Genomic DNA, 17,725 nt, shown 5'->3' on the forward strand with positions numbered 1-17,725 from the left:
ACTTTTCTTTGACCAGGAATATGTTCAGGGCTCTTAGGTGTAGGATAGAACGCATTCCCCCCCAGTTTTCTTGGGCAAAAAGAAGTTATCTGGCATTGAATCCCCGCCCTTCTTCCCCTGGTGGAAAAGGCTCGACCACATGGACCTTTAGAAGGCTGGAGAATTCCTCTGCTTGTGCTGAAAGCTGAAGTGAGACGCTATTGGTAGGCAATTTGGTGGTCATTGACACCAATGCAGGGTGCAACTGAGAGACTATTTGGAGAACCCACCAGTCGGAGGTTACAAGGGACCACCTGTCTTGGAAAATAATAAAGGCTCCCCCGACTGGCAGGTTGTCCAGGACAGTTACCTTTACTTCAGCTATGATCTGGACTTGGCTTGGCCTTAGGTGCACGCAGTTGACAAGAACGAGCATGCTCGGACTCAGTCTGCTGAGGATGGCAAGAAGAAAGGGTGTACTAACGTATTGTATGGAGGGGGCGCAGTCTTCCCAGAACAGACGCTTCTCAGGCACAGAATCCCTCAGTGCCCGGGAGCTCCCACCACCATGCGTCAAGGGGGATCGATGCTGATGCTTCTTGGCCTTCGCCAAATGCTGGTCATTGATGCTCCTCAGTGCCAAGGACATCGTTGAATTTCCACATCACCTCTGGGTTGGGTCCGATTGTGACCAGTCCCGGAGACCCTGCACAGTGGCCAGCGTCGAGTCAATTGGAGACTCACTCAATGCATGCCCACTCCCAGTGTCTGAGACAGACCTCTCAGCCATACAAACAATACAACTTCCAATTTTAACGCCGAGGTTTCAGACCGCGCTCCAAAAACCTTTTCCCTTTGAGCATCTCTGGCTAGCTGGGTTGTTTTCTTCATACAAAGGCAAAGGACACAGCTGGAAGGGAAATATTCAGGCCCCAAACACTGAAGACACCAAAAATGAGTGTCTTTTCCAGAGATGGCCCTACTGCACCAGCTACAGTGCTTAAAGCCACTGGGGACCTTCAATGACACAGAAGGGAAAAAACAGTGGCCAAATCAAATGGCTCAATAGTGACTACAAAGGGGCATGCACCATAAAAATCACGGATGAAATACCTGAACAGAGATCAGGCCTATGAGAGCCCACTGAGTGAAAATAAAGGGAACCTAATTCGGGAAAAATAAACTACAAGGGAAGGGAGAGGGACCTTTCCTAAGAAAGAAAAACAAAGCCAAGGTGAAAAAAAAAACCCAGAAGGCACAAAAACTTAAAAAATAATCTAATGCACCAGACGCTGTGAGGAAAATGGGACAATCATTCTCTCTCTTCACTGCGGATGAAGAGAGACTGATGGTCTCGTGCTCTTGCGGCAGGCACCCACCCGAATGGTGGGCTCACTGTGTATGCCCTTAAAGCTCTAGTAGATTATTTAAGCTATGCACCAGGTGACGTGGATGTCATCACCCACATGTGAGAATATGGCCTGCTTGTCCCGAGAAACTTTTTTTTCCATTGCTCATCTTAATATCCTTAAGGACGTAAACACAAATCGTGTTCAATTCGAGTTTTCCATGACTCCTGTGTTAAATTTCTAACAAGCAAAAAAAAAAAAAAAGCAATAAATGACTAAAAAAACATTTTAAATGCTATTTGGAACAAACTCATTTGATGTGTCATTTTAACTAAACATGCTTACCATTAGCCTCATCTATAACCAGTGTTTTCCTTAAATAATTTACAGACATAACATTGAACTTAATAGTAATCAAAGTTCTCCCACAGTCCCACATTATCCTCTTAATTGTTCTTCACTTCGAATATGCTGACTAGACTGTGGGCTCCAATTAAATAGAACCTGCCCAACATATGTTTCTATAATATATCAGGTGTGCACTATACAACTCATGATAACTTGAGAAATACCTTAAGCTACTAGCTACTTCTGGATTTGATCATGTTTTGAAGGATTGGGAAGTGCCACGTATGAAATATCAGTTCAGCCTAAACAGCTGTTAGTAATTCATTTTTCTTTTTTCCAACCTAAGAAACATTGGAAAGAAATTATACAGGTGTTGAGATCCAAATTTAGCAAGGGGATAAAAATGGCGAAATAGTGAGTTTTTTTTTTTTAATGGGCATATTGTGTTAAAAATTGGTCTCTTTCTCTCTCTACCCTCATCTCCCCTTACGCCCCTACCCGTAACCTCCTTTCACAGGACAAATATCTCCTCTCAGTACCCTTCTCCACCACCGCCAACTCCAGGCTCCGTCCTTTCTACCTCGCCTCACCCTATGCCTGGAATAAACTCCCTGAGCCTATACGCCAAGCCCCCTCCCTATCCATCTTCAAATCCTCACTCAAAGCCCACCTCTTCAATGTCGCTTTCGGCCCCTAACCATTGTACCTCTACCCAAGAAATCTAGACTGTCCCAATTTTTGATTGACTGCACTCTTGTCCTTTAGATTGTAAGCTCCTTGTGCAGGGACTGTCCTTCTTTGTTTTTTGTACAGTGCTGCGTAACCCTGGTAGCGCTCTAGAAATGTCAAATAGTAGTAGTAGTATTGTACAGTTTTGAGTGCTTACTGTGTTTCAAGTGACCTTAATAAACTAAAGTAATAATTTAAACAAAAAAATGGGCCAGATTAGACCAGGAGTTCTTGGGAAATAAAAATGCTGCCACCATCTCCCTTCAATGCTCTATATGTTTCTATGGGAAAAGCTATTTCATTCTATCAGTTTCTTATGCTACAGAAGTTGAAACACAGCAATTAGGAAACTGGGGTTTTTTTTCCTCTCCTAATCAGACACATACAGATGTAATGCTTCATATGTTTTCTGTACCAAGCACCTCCCTTCCCACCCAATTGCTGCTAGACCTCTATCCCTACCAAGATGAATCAGATATGTATTTCATATTTTGTTATAAATTTTACTGTGAATGCTAGTGACTTAACTGTATAGCTTTCTTAATGATTGCTATGTACAATAACACTTAGCGACTGATTCCCAAACCTGTCCTTGAGGAATCCCAGTCAGTCAGGTTTTCAAGCTAGCCACAATGAAAATCCACAAGACCAATTTTTATGCACTGCCTCCTTGGTATGCAAGTCTATCTCGTGCATATGAATGGAGGAGTGGCCTACTGGTTAGGGTGGTGGACTTTGGTCCTGGGGAACTGAGGAACTGAGTTCGATTCCCACTTCAGGCACAGGCAGCTCCTTGTGACTCTGGGCAAGTCACTCAACCCTCCATTGCCCCATGTAAGCCGCATTGAGCCTGCCATGAGTGGGAAAGCGCGGGGTACAAATGTAACAAAAAAAAAAAACTGGTCTCATGAATATTCATTGTGGGTAGCTTGAAAACCTGACTGGCTAGGATTACTCCAGGAAAAGTTTGGGAACCCCTGTCCTATGTGTACAGCCTCTTAGTAGTAGAGAAACATGACCATACTTATTTATTTGGATTTAACTCTCGCCTTTTTAGAAGTAGCTCCTGAAGGGCTTACAATCAGACTGTACCTGAAACAACGGAGGGTGAAGTGACTTGCCCAAGATCACAAGCACAGCAGCAGTGAGATTTGAACCAGGGTTCCCTGGTTGTCAGCATGATTCACTAACCACTAAGCTATTCCTCATCTATAAATGGCAATACTTGTTGCCTTGGGATAGTGACACCCTGTAGTTAAACTGCAAAATCTACCCTTTGAAAATCAATGGAGAGGAGGGAGAAACATTGGATTTAGCTTACATCTTTTTCAATAGTAGCTCAAGGTGTGCTTTAGTCAGGTACGGTAGTATTTTCCTGGTTGATTTATAATTTAAGTTTGTACCCGAGGCAATGGAGGGGTTAAATGACTTGTCCAAGATCACAAGGAGCAGCAGTGGGATTTGGTTTTCCTGGTTCTCAGCCCACTGCATTAACAGTGAGGCTTCTCCTCAATATCTAATAGATTTAATTATTTTATTATTCATTTAAACCATTCAACCCCTCTCTCCTCCAGGTCAAAACACACATGCAGAGAACACAGATAAAACGTACACAGGGATTGGAAAGAACTATACTAGCCACGCTCTGCATGTTTTACTCTCGATTAAAGCCCATGTCTGTATTCACTACATATTGTATTAACCAACCTGCAAGAATTAAAAGAAAATTTAACTCAAAATACTACCGCCCTGTAATAGAAGTGAATTTTAAAGATTGTTTTTCAACTCTGCCTTGACTGACAAGTGCACTCGAGGTCTGTATTTTTGATTAGAAGTAATTCTGTTTAAAAATTATTGTTTAACTTTGTGTGAAAATAAGTTGGAATGTAGAAAACAAGACACAGCTCTAATTAATATGGTATGTGAAGGGAGAAGTGGAGCCTGTTTCGAGTTCAGACCTGCCACCTGTACTGAGAAACGTGACCACATTCCCACAGTATGGCTTGTTTACCAAAACAGAGAAATTCTCAAGCATTCTGTAATGTTCCTTAGCTCTGAACATGTGTTCTAAGCCTAATAAAAAAGGGGGGCCTTTTACAGTGAAGCTGGAAGCTCATCTATGGGTGGACGCAATGCATAGAACCAGACTCCTGGTCAAACTCCGGCTTCGCTGAAAAAGGGTCTTCTCTCAGCTGATGTAAAAAGCCTGCATGATGTAGGGACCAGTGATGTAATGATTGTTTATAGGTATTGTTTCTTTTCAGTTATAATCATTACCTAATATGAATCCAAAACAACCAGGGCAGAACACCCCCTAACACACAAACTTCCACTCTTCTACCACACAACCATCGTTCCAAATGTTGCTGCTTCTACTATTCCAATTCCCTATTCCTGGCCATTGTTTCTGTTTCTCACGCCGGCCCAACTACCCACAGCCCAACAGGGCTATGGAGAGCAGTACCTTGGGAAGACAGCTGATAGGCAGGTTGTACTGGATATCGAATTGTGAACGAACATCTGCTCACAGTTGCTGCAACAGCTTGGCCCCTTTCCTCTCAAGAGTTGTATTGTCTTTCAAGAAACCTGTGGATGGTAGCTTGGAATGCTGACCATGACCTGAAAAGGGAAGTCCAAGCCCATCCAAAAGTAGAATTCATGCAATGAGGAAATCATATCTACAGTGAAAGAAGGTTTTAAACCAAGAAAAACCTGGAAAACCTGAACACAAAACCGCAAGTGCTAAGAGAACAAGGAAAACAACTAACAGTAACGGAAAAGTGCTATGGTGTGGTACTTTGCATTAGAGCCCGAACAAAACCAGGATCACTGGTTTCTGCCGAAACCGAATCTGCGATCGAAACCGGCCAGTCAGTTTCATTAGAAACTGAAATCTTATACCAAACTGCCTTCCCCCACTCCATCCTCCCTGACCATAACCCCACTTCCAGCGATGACACCCTCACCTCAGACACTGCCCCATGCCCCCCCCCCTTCCCATCAAACCACACATAGGCTCTCCTCGGGTCTACTTAGTGAAGCTCTGGTGCTCCAGTGGCCTCTTCTGGGGCAGAAACAAACCCCACTACTTCCTGCCCCATGTCGCTGCTCCCTCAAAGTGGCCCTGGTGGTCTAGTGGCCTCTTCAAGGGCAGGAACAGACCCCACTCGTACCTGCTCCATGCATGGCTCCAATCCAAAGAGCTACAGAGACTGCCACAGAAGGTTCCAGCAAACATTTGGAATGGAGCAGTGCATGGGGCAGGAATGAGTGGGGTCCATTTCTGGCCTTAAATAGGCCACTAGACCATCAGGGCTTCACTAACTTAGGCCTGAGGAGGACCTACAGATGGTCAGGCAGGAAGGGGGCGTGGGAGAGGTTCAAGTTTAGATGAAAAATACTAAGAATTTTTAGCTGAAACTCAAACCTGGATTTTGGGTCTGTTTTGGTGCCAAATCTGAAACTTGGTTGGCCTCTACTTGGCATGGTCATATATTGACTGCATCACCACTATTCACCAGAAACTTAAGGCAACTACACTAACCAAATTGGCTGAGTACACTGACTGATGCCAAAATCCATACGTAGCTCTTCTTGTGGAAAGGGACTTCAAAGCAAGGTACATACGAATAAATGTTTAAAAAAAAAAAAATTGGAAAAGAAAGAAAAAAGTGTTCCTTATGAGATGAACATGCCATGAGACTGGGGAGCTGAGAGTCTCATGATTGGGTGTGTGACAGCCAGACCCGCGTTTGAAGTGAAAAGCTAAGTTATTTCATTATAACATTTTTTTGCTGAGAAGATTTTTGAATTATGTTGAATGGTTGGTTATAAGCAAGAAAAAATATATATTAAAAAAAGTAAAACATGGGATTACACAGATTTGATAATTAAAAAAAAAAAAAAAAAAACAGGAGGTTTTTGGTCCGTGATGAGTCTCGGCCTAGAGTGTGCCTTCAGATATATTGATGACTAAGTTCGTCCTGGAGCCTGGGCATTTTATTTATTTATAGCATTTATATCCTATAATATTCCCACCCATGGGCAGGCTCAATGTAGCGTACAACAGTCTATAAAAACATACAATAATTCAGCAAACAATAAATGTCGTAAGAGACAAAGGGAAATAGCTAAGGAGGGAAAAGGAGAAAGCGTAGTGGTGAACAATATGTCGCTACGACAGTTGGAATTCAAATGGAAGAGAAGCCAGGCGGGTTTGAAGCGACCTTTTGAGACTTTTTCCTCCTAATCTTAATTCTTAGTCTGAATTCGGAATTTTGATCTTTCAACATGTACAAACGGTGATTATCTGCAGTGAACTGTTGATATCAATATTTGGGATTCTGTAGAGGAGTTTGATACCAGTGATAGTTACTTACAAATAGACTGAGATGAAATTAAAAAGTGAATTACAACCTCCACTTTCTGACATCAACTGCTACCAATTACTGTGCTCAGCACTGGGTACAACAATTTTTAGGAATGACTTTGCACAGTTGTATCTTCACTCAGGCTCGTTTCTCATTTAAGATATCCTCTTAAAATTAACGGTGGAGGAGTGGCCTAGTGGTTAGGGTGGTGGACTTTGGTCCTGGGGAACTGAGTTCGATTCCCGGCACAGGCAGCTCCTTGTGATTCTGGGCAAGTCACTTAACCCTCCACTGCCCGCCGCATAGAGCCTGCCATGAGTGGGAAAGTGCGGGGTACAAATGTAACAAAAAAAAAATCAAGAAGTATTCCTCCAAAACATTATCCCTCTTCTCTGTTTATTAAGTTTAGGTTGTTATCATAGTGGGGACCTTTTTGAGAGGTTTTCTTTCAGCAAAAAGACCGAGATTTAAAAGATTTCATGATAACTTTCTTTTTCAATCAGCACAAATTCTATACCGCAGAAAATTTGATCATCTCCTCATCTGCAATTTCATAAACAACTAAAGATTTTTTTGTGAATACGTTACTGCAAGATTTTGTAATTTTCTTCTTTTTTTATTGTCATCCCGATTTGGTCAAGTTATTTTTTATTTATTTTTTTTTTGCTAACCTGCTCAGGACCCTTTTTCAGGGGATAAAGCGGGCTATAAAAGCTCAACATAACTTAGAGGATGTTTTACTGCTCTTAGAGTATTACAATAAGCTGAAATAAAAATGGTAACTAATTCGTCATCTTTGTATTAGCATTTAAAGCTTGCCTTCAATGTTTCAGAAGAATGTGACTGTGTTGGTATACAATGCTTCTAGTGTATAAGTTGCAGTGTAGGTGTACTTTGGGAAGAAAAATGTGCAATCTATACTGTCTATTTTACTACTTCCAGATTTGTAGCAACCAAGCCCCCCCTCCCAACAAAAAAATAAAATAAAATCCAAACATGTTGGCAATTAAGGACCCTAAGGTCCCTCTGGTCTGCTCAATTTACTTCATGTTGACCCCAACTGACCTGCAGCTTTCTATTCGCTTCTATAAAACTATCATCCCTGGTGGAGTTCCGGACACAAAATTTTGTGAAATAAAGTTTGTACAGCTTTGAAATATCAGAATATAATCACCGTTTTGAGTAATTAATAATTTAAAATGCAATAAAGGAAAAAATACTACTCAAAGATAGAGTTTAATGTTTTTGTGTAGTTTGTTCAAGAGCCCATACACTTCTCATCACAACCCCCAGTTTGCTCTTGCCGCCTCAAATTACTTCCTCTGGCTTGACCTCCCCCCTCAGGACATACTCCCCCCCTCCCTTCAGTTGCTCTTGCACCCCACGGTAGACTTCTTTCCAACTTCAATCCCCCCTGAGTTCACTTTTACCAACACCCCAGCTCATGTCACCTTCCCCTCAACTACAAGCTTAACCCTACCCTCTCAAAGCTCATGACTCATCTCCCTCAAATCCAAGCTCATCTCCCAACTGCCTAAACTTGGTGCCTACTAGTCCTACTCCCTCCTCTTCACCTCACAGCCAACCTTGCGTCTCCTTCCTCTTTTAGCAAGGGATTATTTTTCTTAGGCTGTGGAGGTTCACACCTTCCATCATTATTGTATCTATATATATCAAAATAAACAAAATTACCTTCCATTCACTTTCCCATACCAATGCAACAGCATTTTATCCATGCTGAACTTTTTGTTTGCAAGCAGATTGTAGGGAATTAGTGCCATAGTATAATTTGCTAGGGCCTTCCACCAGCTGACCAATCCTTACCACCTTCTCATATTTTTCACTGTAGGGCACAACTTTGGACTTAATCCCACTTGCTCCTTTAGGCCCAAAACCGCAACACATCCCGGCTCCTATGGCTACAACACTAAACCAAATGCTTGTAAATATGTGAGGTCCTCAAGATGTTACTGCTTGCAATTCCAAATATGTGGTATAGTAGATTACAGAAAGAGAATCCAGTCTTCAAGCATATAATTACAGAATTCTCCACTGTTGCTGAGCGACCTAAAAACAGGGAGGAGCCCACCCTGTGGTATCACCTCTCTCCTTTGCTCTTCCTCTGTCCCATATTCCCATTTTCTTACCACGTGGCTATCACTCACCACCTGGCAGCCCTCAACTAATCATGCCTCTCTGGCAGTACAGGATCCATCCAACTTCCTCTTTCATAAGTCCCAGAGCAGAACTAGCATTATAGTTTTAGCTCCCAGTTGAGAAAAGTCTGACAGCTGCATAGTTCGGTATCCTGCTCCATTAATTGGTCTCCCTCCATCTAGAACTGCAGCTAAACTTTGCCTACACAGTCAGTCACACCCAAGTTTCAATGAATCCTGTACTGAATGTTCCTGGACAGAGGAGCAGATTGTGTTCTCTGGATCCCTCCAACAGGGAAGAAAAACACTATCAAAAATTAACACTAACCACTACCCAGTGGTGGTAAATGTTTAACAACAGGCTCTCTACCCTGTCCACCTCTGCGCCCCCTATCCACCCAAACTGCAGAGCTGGCTATAGCCGGGGAGAGAGTCTTGTGGGGGGGGGGGGGGGGGGGGGGGGGGGGGAGGGATGCAATGCATTACTCCAGGAAAAAAAAACAATTTTAAATGATCCCAGGTTCCAATGCAATTCATGTTTAATGTGGGATAAAATGCCATAAATAAGTAAATAAATATAAACTTTTAATGTTGAGCACCTGATTCTCAAAGTGGACATATTCCAAACACTATAATTAAAATAAAATGATTTGTTTCTACCTTTGTTGTCTGGTGAATTTGTTTTTCTGATCATGCTGGCCCAGTATCCGATTCTGCTGCTATCTGTCCTCAACTCCGTTTCCAGGGCTTCCTTTCCATTTATTTCTTTACTTTCCACCTTTCTTCTTCATTTCTTGCCCTACATCCGTAAGTAAAAGCTGGGTCCTCCGCAGACTTGACTGTCCAGTGGATCCAGCTTCTGCCTATTTTCTTCATCCATGTGCAGTTTTTCTCCTCTCTTCCTTTTCCCTCATCTCATCTCCTTCCTCACTCTTCCCTCCTCTCCATCCATGTCCAGCATTTTTTCTCTCTCCCTTCCCTCACCTCCATCCAATCATGTCCAGCAACCCTCCTCTCCCCCTGCCCTGCATCCACCCATGTCCAGCAACCCTCCTCTCCCCCTGCCCTCCCCTCCATCCACCCATGTCCAGCAACCCTCCTCTCCCCCTGCCCTCCCCTCCATCCACCCATGTCCAGCAACCCTCCTCTTCCCTGCCCTCCCCTCCATCCGCCCATATCCAGCAACTCTCCTCGCCATCCATCCATATCCAGCAACTCCCCTCTCCCCTGCCCTCCCCTCCATCAAACCATGTCCAGCAACTCTCCTCTCCCTTCCATCCACCCATGTCCAGCAACTCTCCTCTCCCCTGCCCTCCCTTCATATCCAGCAACTGTCCTCTCCCGACCCCCTCCATCCATCCATACCCAGCGATTCTCTTCTCTCCCCTGCTCCCCTCTATCCATCCATACCCAGTGATTCTCTTCTCTCCCTTACCTCACCCTCCAGCCATCCATACCCAGCAATTCTCTTCTCTCCCCTGCCCCCCCCCCCGTCCAGACACTCATACCCAGCGATTCTCTTCTCTCCCCTGCCCCCTCCATCCATCCATCCATACCCAGCAATTCTCTTCTCTCCCCTGACCCCCTCTATCCATCCATACCCAGCAATTCTCTTCTCTCCCCTGACCCCCTCTATCCATCCATACCCAGCGATTCTCTTCTCTCCCCTGTCCCCCCTCCAGCCATCCATACCCAGCGATTCTATTCTCTCCCCTGTCATCCCCCCCTCCAGCCATCCATCCCCAGCGATTCTCCTCTCTCCCCTGATTATCTCTGTTGAAGCGGCCGCGTTATTGAAAGCCCTGCCCGTCTCTAGCCTTCCCTTCGAGTTCGTGCCCTCAGAGTCCTGCCCTCGTGGCAAGAGTGAATGACGTCAGAAGGCAGGACTGTGAGGGAACGAACTCATGAAGGGAAGGCTAGAGACGGGCAGGGCTTTCAATGACGTGGCCACTTTGACGGAGGTAATCAGGGGAGAGAGGAGAATCGCTGGGTGGCGCAGGTAAACAAAGGCAGGCAAACAAGGGCAGCACAAGCAAACGAGGGCAGTGGTGGGAGGTGAGGTAAATAGGGTAAGCATGGCTTGTGGCGCCCTCCTGCCATGTTTACCTCATTTACCGGAGCCGGCTCGCCATGCTTAACAACTGGCTCACAAGATCTTTAAAAAATTAACAACCAGCTCTTGCGAGCTGGTGCGAGCCGGCTCCAGCACACCACTGCCACTACCACACCAATTAAGGTCTTGATTTGTATAGCACATACCACATGCATGCAGCACAGTCCAGACACACAGTGAACAGTCCCTGCTCCTTTGAGCTTACAATCTAATCAAAATACAAAAAAAAAAAACAAAGAAGCTTTGAGTTAAAAAACAGCTGAGAAAACGTAAAACAAATTGGATTAAACTGAAGGCAAGTTTCTAGTACTATAAATGTTGAAGTAAAACTCTAGCTATATGGATAAATGTCATCAGTCTCTTCTAGTACAGTATGGAGTGAGCATAGAACCCAAGATATACCTTCAAAAAAAGACTTGAAGTTAAAACAATCAGTTCATAAATAGGAATAACTAAATAAGGTGGGTTATAGACAGGAGATAGGAGCAACTACTTGATTAATAAACTGCATGGGTTTCGCTTATTGCAATACAATCTATTTTTAAAGTCTGCATGGCTGTGTAGGAGACATTTTTTCAGCAGCAGTGACACCATTTATTTATATTCAGGATAACCCAGACTTCCAGCCAGACTGACTGCTGCTTTTGCGAGCTGGGATGCTGCTGGGGTCATGTTTTTCTACCATGTGTTAACAGGAGAGGTGAAGTTAAACATTTTGTGGATCTACAGACAGCGTATTCCCTGCCTAATACTGATCATTTCGCGTTATTACCAGCTTTGTCACTATGTTTGCAGCCTTCACTGTGAGGGCTTATGCAAAGATACACAAGATACTCTCACTCAGACTGACACTGGGCTCTCAGAATTGAGTACCCTTGACCCTTCATCATAAACATCTGCAGTACTCTACAGAAGACTTTGATTTTGAACACTTGGTTCATCCCTGGTCAGAGAATTTATCATTTGGGCTTACTGAAGACTATGTGCAAAGTACTCCGCGGTGCTTTAACAGCACGTTGCTTTGGGAGCTGCAGTATCCGTTTGCAAACATCAATGAAGGATGTGATGGAATTGCATGGCCCCACTGCGCTGCAGCATTGCCCAAAACTTGCCATCAGAAGGTTTGAATAAGTGGGCAGCTCTAAAACATATTTATGTATGTATGTTTAAGTGTTGCAGGAATATGATTGCATTTGGGACAAACTCCAGATTCAGTAAATGCCCATTTGCGGGAATTGGATGGGTTTTATATCACAACCTTCATTAATGTTTGCAGTTTTCTGACTTCCTCCAACCCATCCTAAGTGAATTTTGGGGATTCTTATGCCACCTGATTCTGGTGGCACAACAGGTAATTGTACTTCATTAGTGGTCACCCACAGCCCCTACTTTGGCAACTTAGAGAATTTACATATCACCTCGATTGCCATGGAACATCTGGAGATCTCCAACATTTTGTCAGTGGATGGGGAGAGTTTCCAGAGAATTTGGGAACTCTTTAGGGTAACACTACAGCCTGCAGCTGAATACTGAATTAGTATAATGTGTAGCAATTGTTTCAGAGGGAGGGGGGGTGAGGGTTTTTTTTCCTAGTTTCTTTCTGAACGCATAAGTGCTTGGAAGCTTGTTTACTTTGCTTACTGTCATAGAAAATTCTACAGTTTACTGCATGTTTTGCCATGTTCTTAATTGATTTGATTTGCTTACTTTATTTATTTTTTGTCTATTAGATTGTAAGCTCTTTGAGCAGGGACTGTCTTTCTTCTATGTTTGTGCAGCGCTGCGTATGCCTTGTAGCGCTATAGAAATGCTAAATAGTAGTAATAGTAGTAGTAGTAGTAACAATGATTTAAACAAACTGCATGGGCTGAAATCTATAAAAGACAGATAATAAGATGCAGCACAGTACAGTAACCACCCCCCTTCCAATCTAAGACCCAAACTCAAGTACATTTAAAACATAATACAGACAGTTTTCCATAATTGTAAATAAAATCAATAGGACAACAGGATTGCACTTAAAATAATCAAAGATGGGTTAATAGCTGGGAGTTTACCTGAAGGAAGGTACCAATCCCAGATGTGCATACAGATTTGCCAACTGGTAGACGAACCCGGCGAGACTGCATGACACAGCATACGAACCAACTTTTCACAACGATTGGGGCTGCTGAACCCTATCACAAATTACCCATGCTTGGACAAAGTGAAGGCATTTGTTCCATCACTCATGGGGCTGGCTCCAATGGAGCACAGATATCTGGCAAGTCGCACCACGGCTGTGTTAGAGGTCTGCAAGAACAAACTGACCATCAGGAAACTTCATGAAGTCACCTGTTCATCTACTACTACTACTTATAGCGCTACCGAACGCAGCGCTTCAGAGAGACAGTCCCTGCTCAATAGAGCTTACAATCTAATTATGACAGACAGGACAAGTAAGGGATAATTAGGACAGACAGGACATCTAAGACTGACAGATCATGAGACACCTGCAGGACCCGGCAGGAATGTGCTCACACACACTCTCCAGTTACATATATTTCCACTATTCATGATGTATTGTAAGCCACATTGAGCCTGCAAATAGGTGGGAAAACGTGGGATGCAAATGCCATAAATAAATAGTTCCCTAGACCTCTTCTCCTCGGAGTTCTGAGCAAGAAGATGCCTTTCCCGGGAAACTCTCTCACGCTGCCGCCGCCCCACCCAAGACAGCCCACCAAGAATGAGCTGGGAAGAAACCAAAGAGCACGGCTGGGTCCCCAAGGAGTGGGCCAAGGCCTATGACAGACCCCCGGCTCCCTACCTACCTCCTCGGCGTGCTTCCTCAGCGCCTTCTCCCTCTCGTACTGGGTGATGAGCTGCTCGTTGTCCTCCTTGAGCAGCTCCAGCTCCACCTCGTGCTCCTGGTTCTCGGCAAACACCGAGTCCAGGTTCTCCAGCACGGCCACCACCAGCGGCATCAGCTCCTTCACCACGTCCTCGTCGTACTTGCCGATGAGGCGCTCGAACTCGCGGTAGATAGAGCCGGCCAGGCCCGACACCCGCTCCGACATCATTGCCGCGCTGCCGGGGTCCTCCTGGTACACCATGCCGTCCTCCAGCTCCATGGCTTCAGCGGCCCTCCGCCCGGCGGGGGGGAGGCAAAAGAAGAGACGAAGGCTGACGAGACTGGGCCCAGCTTTTCCGGCACCACCACCACCACCTCCTCCTCCTCCTCCTCCCTTTCCCGCCTCTCTTCTCACTGCCGCAGATTCTTCTTCTGACTGAGTTCCGCGGACGACGGCGGCAGCTGCTGCGCACAGCGCACGGGCGCCGTGACGTCACGGCTGCGGCGGGAGCGAAGGGGCGTGGCTTCTTCCGTCCAGCCAGGGATTCTCTCTGTCGCGTCTATTTCGGGAGATCCTGGGCGTCGGTTACGTCAGCTGTCTCGAGAGCAGGATGGGATGGGGGGAAAAAAAGGAGACTGCAGCAGAGAGACGCCCAGCTAGACTCTAAAGCTTTCTTGCTAGTAGGGTGTATACGGATTTACATGAGCACGTTTTAAAGCTGTTTCTGGATTTAACAAAAAAAAAAAAAAAAAGTTTTCTTCACCCAACGCATAATTAAAACTCTGGAATTCGTTGCCGGAGAACGTCGTGAAAGGCGGTTAGCTTGGCAGAGTTTAACAAGGGGTTGGACGGTTTCCTAAAGGACAAGTCCATAGATCGCTACTAAATGGACTTGGGAAAAATCCACAATTTCGGGAATAACATGTATAAAATGTTTGTACGTTTGGGTAGCTTGTCAGGTGCCCTTGACCTGGATTGGCCGCTGTCGGGGGACAGGATGCTGGGCTGGATGGACCTTTGGTCTTTTCCCAGTATGGCATTATGTACTTATGGAGTTATACAGGCTAGCTGTAAAGCTCCTTAACTTTGTGTCTGACCAGGTTTTATAGAGCTCTGTCTCCGTGTCTTTGTAACCATCAGAACATGAAACTCAGCATCCAGGTTACAAGTATCTGGCAAGATTACAAAGCATCAAATCTTTCCTTTTTACTTGCACTTAAAACCCAGATGTATAATCTGTTTTCTTACCAAAAGCAAATGCAAAACATAAGCATTCAAACAACAGTAACACTTTGGGCAGTGGCCTCAGCTGCAACTCATTTCACTTAACAGACTTCTGTTTACTTCTTTTATTAATTTTATGTAAAATTTGTGAAAATCTTTTAAATGGTGGCCAGTTCAAATACCACTGTTGCTCTTTGTGATCTTGGGCAAGTCACTTAACCCTCCATTGCCTCAGGTACAAACTTAGATTGTGAGCCCTTCTGGGACAGAGAAATATCCAGTGTACACCTTCAGCTACTGCGGAAAAAGGTGTGAGAAAAATCTAAATAAATAAATAAATAAACTTAAGATTTCATATATTGACAATTGTTCTATTTGTAATTTAAGCAAAACTTATCTGGATATGAGTGTGAAGGACAGGATGCTGAAATGTGCCATGTTTTGCAATAAACTACCTCAGGGATCGGTCCTGTTTGAACCCCACCGTATACATTCCTTCACATCAAAGCTTTGGTTTATCAGTTCTTAGCAAGAACGTGATACAATTTGATGAGAGAGTTTTCATTCACAAAACGTGTGAGGTCTTTTTCAATCTTTTATTGAAAGTTCACTCGTTCAGACACATCCAAGAAGAGACTCCTGAGACAGGCTCTAGTAGCCAAAACACAATTCATGTTAAGTCTTTGGATGTTTTAATAAATTTTCTGGACATCATCTAGCTTTAATTTTTTTCCCATCTTCACTGTATTTAATGCATTTGTGTGACTGTGAAGATTCCTATTCTTCTGTTTCTTTGTGATCCATTTGGGTTCAAGCTGGGTTGATCCCTGAGGATCACTTACACCCTCCCCAGTTCACACATTCCCCTTCCTTCCACTCCTCCTCCTCCTTTTCTCTTCCTGGGCACACAAACTTATTCTTTTCCTTCCTCTTACAACATTTTTTTTGTTACATTTGTACCCCGCGCTTTCCCACTCATCGCAGGCTCAATGCGGCTTACATGGGGCAATGGAGGGTTAAGTGACTTGCCCAGAGTTACAAGGAGCTGCCTGTGCCTGAAGTGGGAATCAAACTCAGTTCCTCAGTTCCCCAGAGCCAAAGGCCACCACCCTAACCACTAGGCCACTCCTTCCCCTTCTCTCCATCAGGTCTTGCATCTCTCCTCCTTCCTCCTCACAAAGTCCAGTATCTTTCCCTCTTTCTTCCCGCCCCACCAAATCCTGCATCTCTCCCTCTCAAACCTGAGTCTCTTTTTAGTGGGGTAGCAACTCTGAATTGCACTTCCTATTACCCTGAAGCAGGATGCAGCAGAGCCTTCAGCAGCATGGGGGCACAAAACCTCCACAGTGCTTATTATTGTTTGTAATTTTACTGTCACTGCCCTGCTGAGAAAGTGTCCCAGCAGGAAGGGAGGTTTGAGAGGAAAAGGGGAAATGGGACTTGATATACCGCTTAAAAAAAAAAAAATGTTTGCAACTACATTCAAAGTGGTTTACATATATTCAGGTACTTATTTTGTACCAGGGACAATGGAGGGTTAAGTGACTTGCCCAGAGTCACAAGGAGCTGCAGTGGGTGTTTGCCATATTTTCAATACATTGTTTGAGACTTGTGGAGACCCCAGAGGCAGGTCTGTGGGATCGAAACACCAGTGTGTTTTAGTAGGCATCGAGTATCTGAAGATCCATACAGCACTGTGTCTGCTAGTGCAGCTATGTGGTCACTTTTTGTACTTCTAAGGATTCTTATTAAGATTTATTTAAGAACATTTGGAGGAATAACCTAGTGGTTAGTGCAGCAGACTTTGATCCTGGGGAACTGGTCTGGTTCAATTCCCACTGCAGCTCCTTCTGACTCTGGGCAAGTCACTTAACACTCCATTGCCCTATAAGTACCTGTATATACTTAGGCATATTTTCAAAGCACTTAGCCTTCCAAAGTTCCATAGAAACATATGGAAGTTTAGAAGGCTAAGTACTTTGAAAATATGCCTGTAAACTGGTTTGAATGTAGTTGCAAAAACCACAGAAAGGTGGTATATCAAGTCTCATTTCCCTTTCCTTTCCCCCTTATAACTGGTGTAGAGTATATTAAAATAAAGTGTAACATAGAATGTTGAATGCAAGTGATTGATAACACCAAGGAGGCTCAGGATTTGAAATAGTTTAGCACTATAAAAGATCCAGTGGCCTGGTTTATGAAGTTTATCTGATGCATTCACATTGTTTATTATGTCATATTATCTGGGCTCTCTTTTCTTTGTACTATTATCTTGATGAGCAAGCTTTCAGAAGAATGCTGTTTCCGGTTTTGTTCTTGCAGACTCCTAAAAAGTAGCAAAATTCCATGCTATTTAACCTCAGCCACAATTGTTCTTAATAGAAATCTTGAAATCATCAGGCTTTAATACCCTGAGATCCTTCTTACCCCCTACTATGTACAGCTCCCTTGGATTTTGCACCCCCAAACACAAACTGTTTGTACTGAATCTTAACTGTCAAGTATGAGACCTCTCTTTGAGCTTTGTTTAGATCAGTTCTAATTGTTTATTCCCTAATGGGTGTCCTTTGCAGATATTTGGATCATGTGCAACAAGGCAAAGACAAAACAACTCCAGGACCAG

The 17,725-nt window shown here is 44.0% G+C and overlaps 1 protein-coding gene across 1 annotated transcript in view; it reads right to left on the reverse strand.

Annotated features, from left to right (window-relative positions):
• The window catches only part of SPAG9 (sperm associated antigen 9), a 228,701-nt gene extending 214,442 nt beyond the window's left edge, over positions 1–14,259 (reverse strand). Inside the window, 1 exon segment of the mRNA XM_030208362.1 lies at positions 13,858–14,259. Within this exon segment, the coding sequence (XP_030064222.1) occupies positions 13,858–14,157 (300 nt within the window). The 5' untranslated portion in view covers positions 14,158–14,259.
• Positions 14,260–17,725: the final 3,466 nt, after the last annotated feature.

Source organism: Microcaecilia unicolor, chromosome 6 (genome assembly GCF_901765095.1).
Source record: "Microcaecilia unicolor chromosome 6, aMicUni1.1, whole genome shotgun sequence".
Classification (NCBI taxonomy): domain Eukaryota; kingdom Metazoa; phylum Chordata; class Amphibia; order Gymnophiona; family Siphonopidae; genus Microcaecilia; species Microcaecilia unicolor.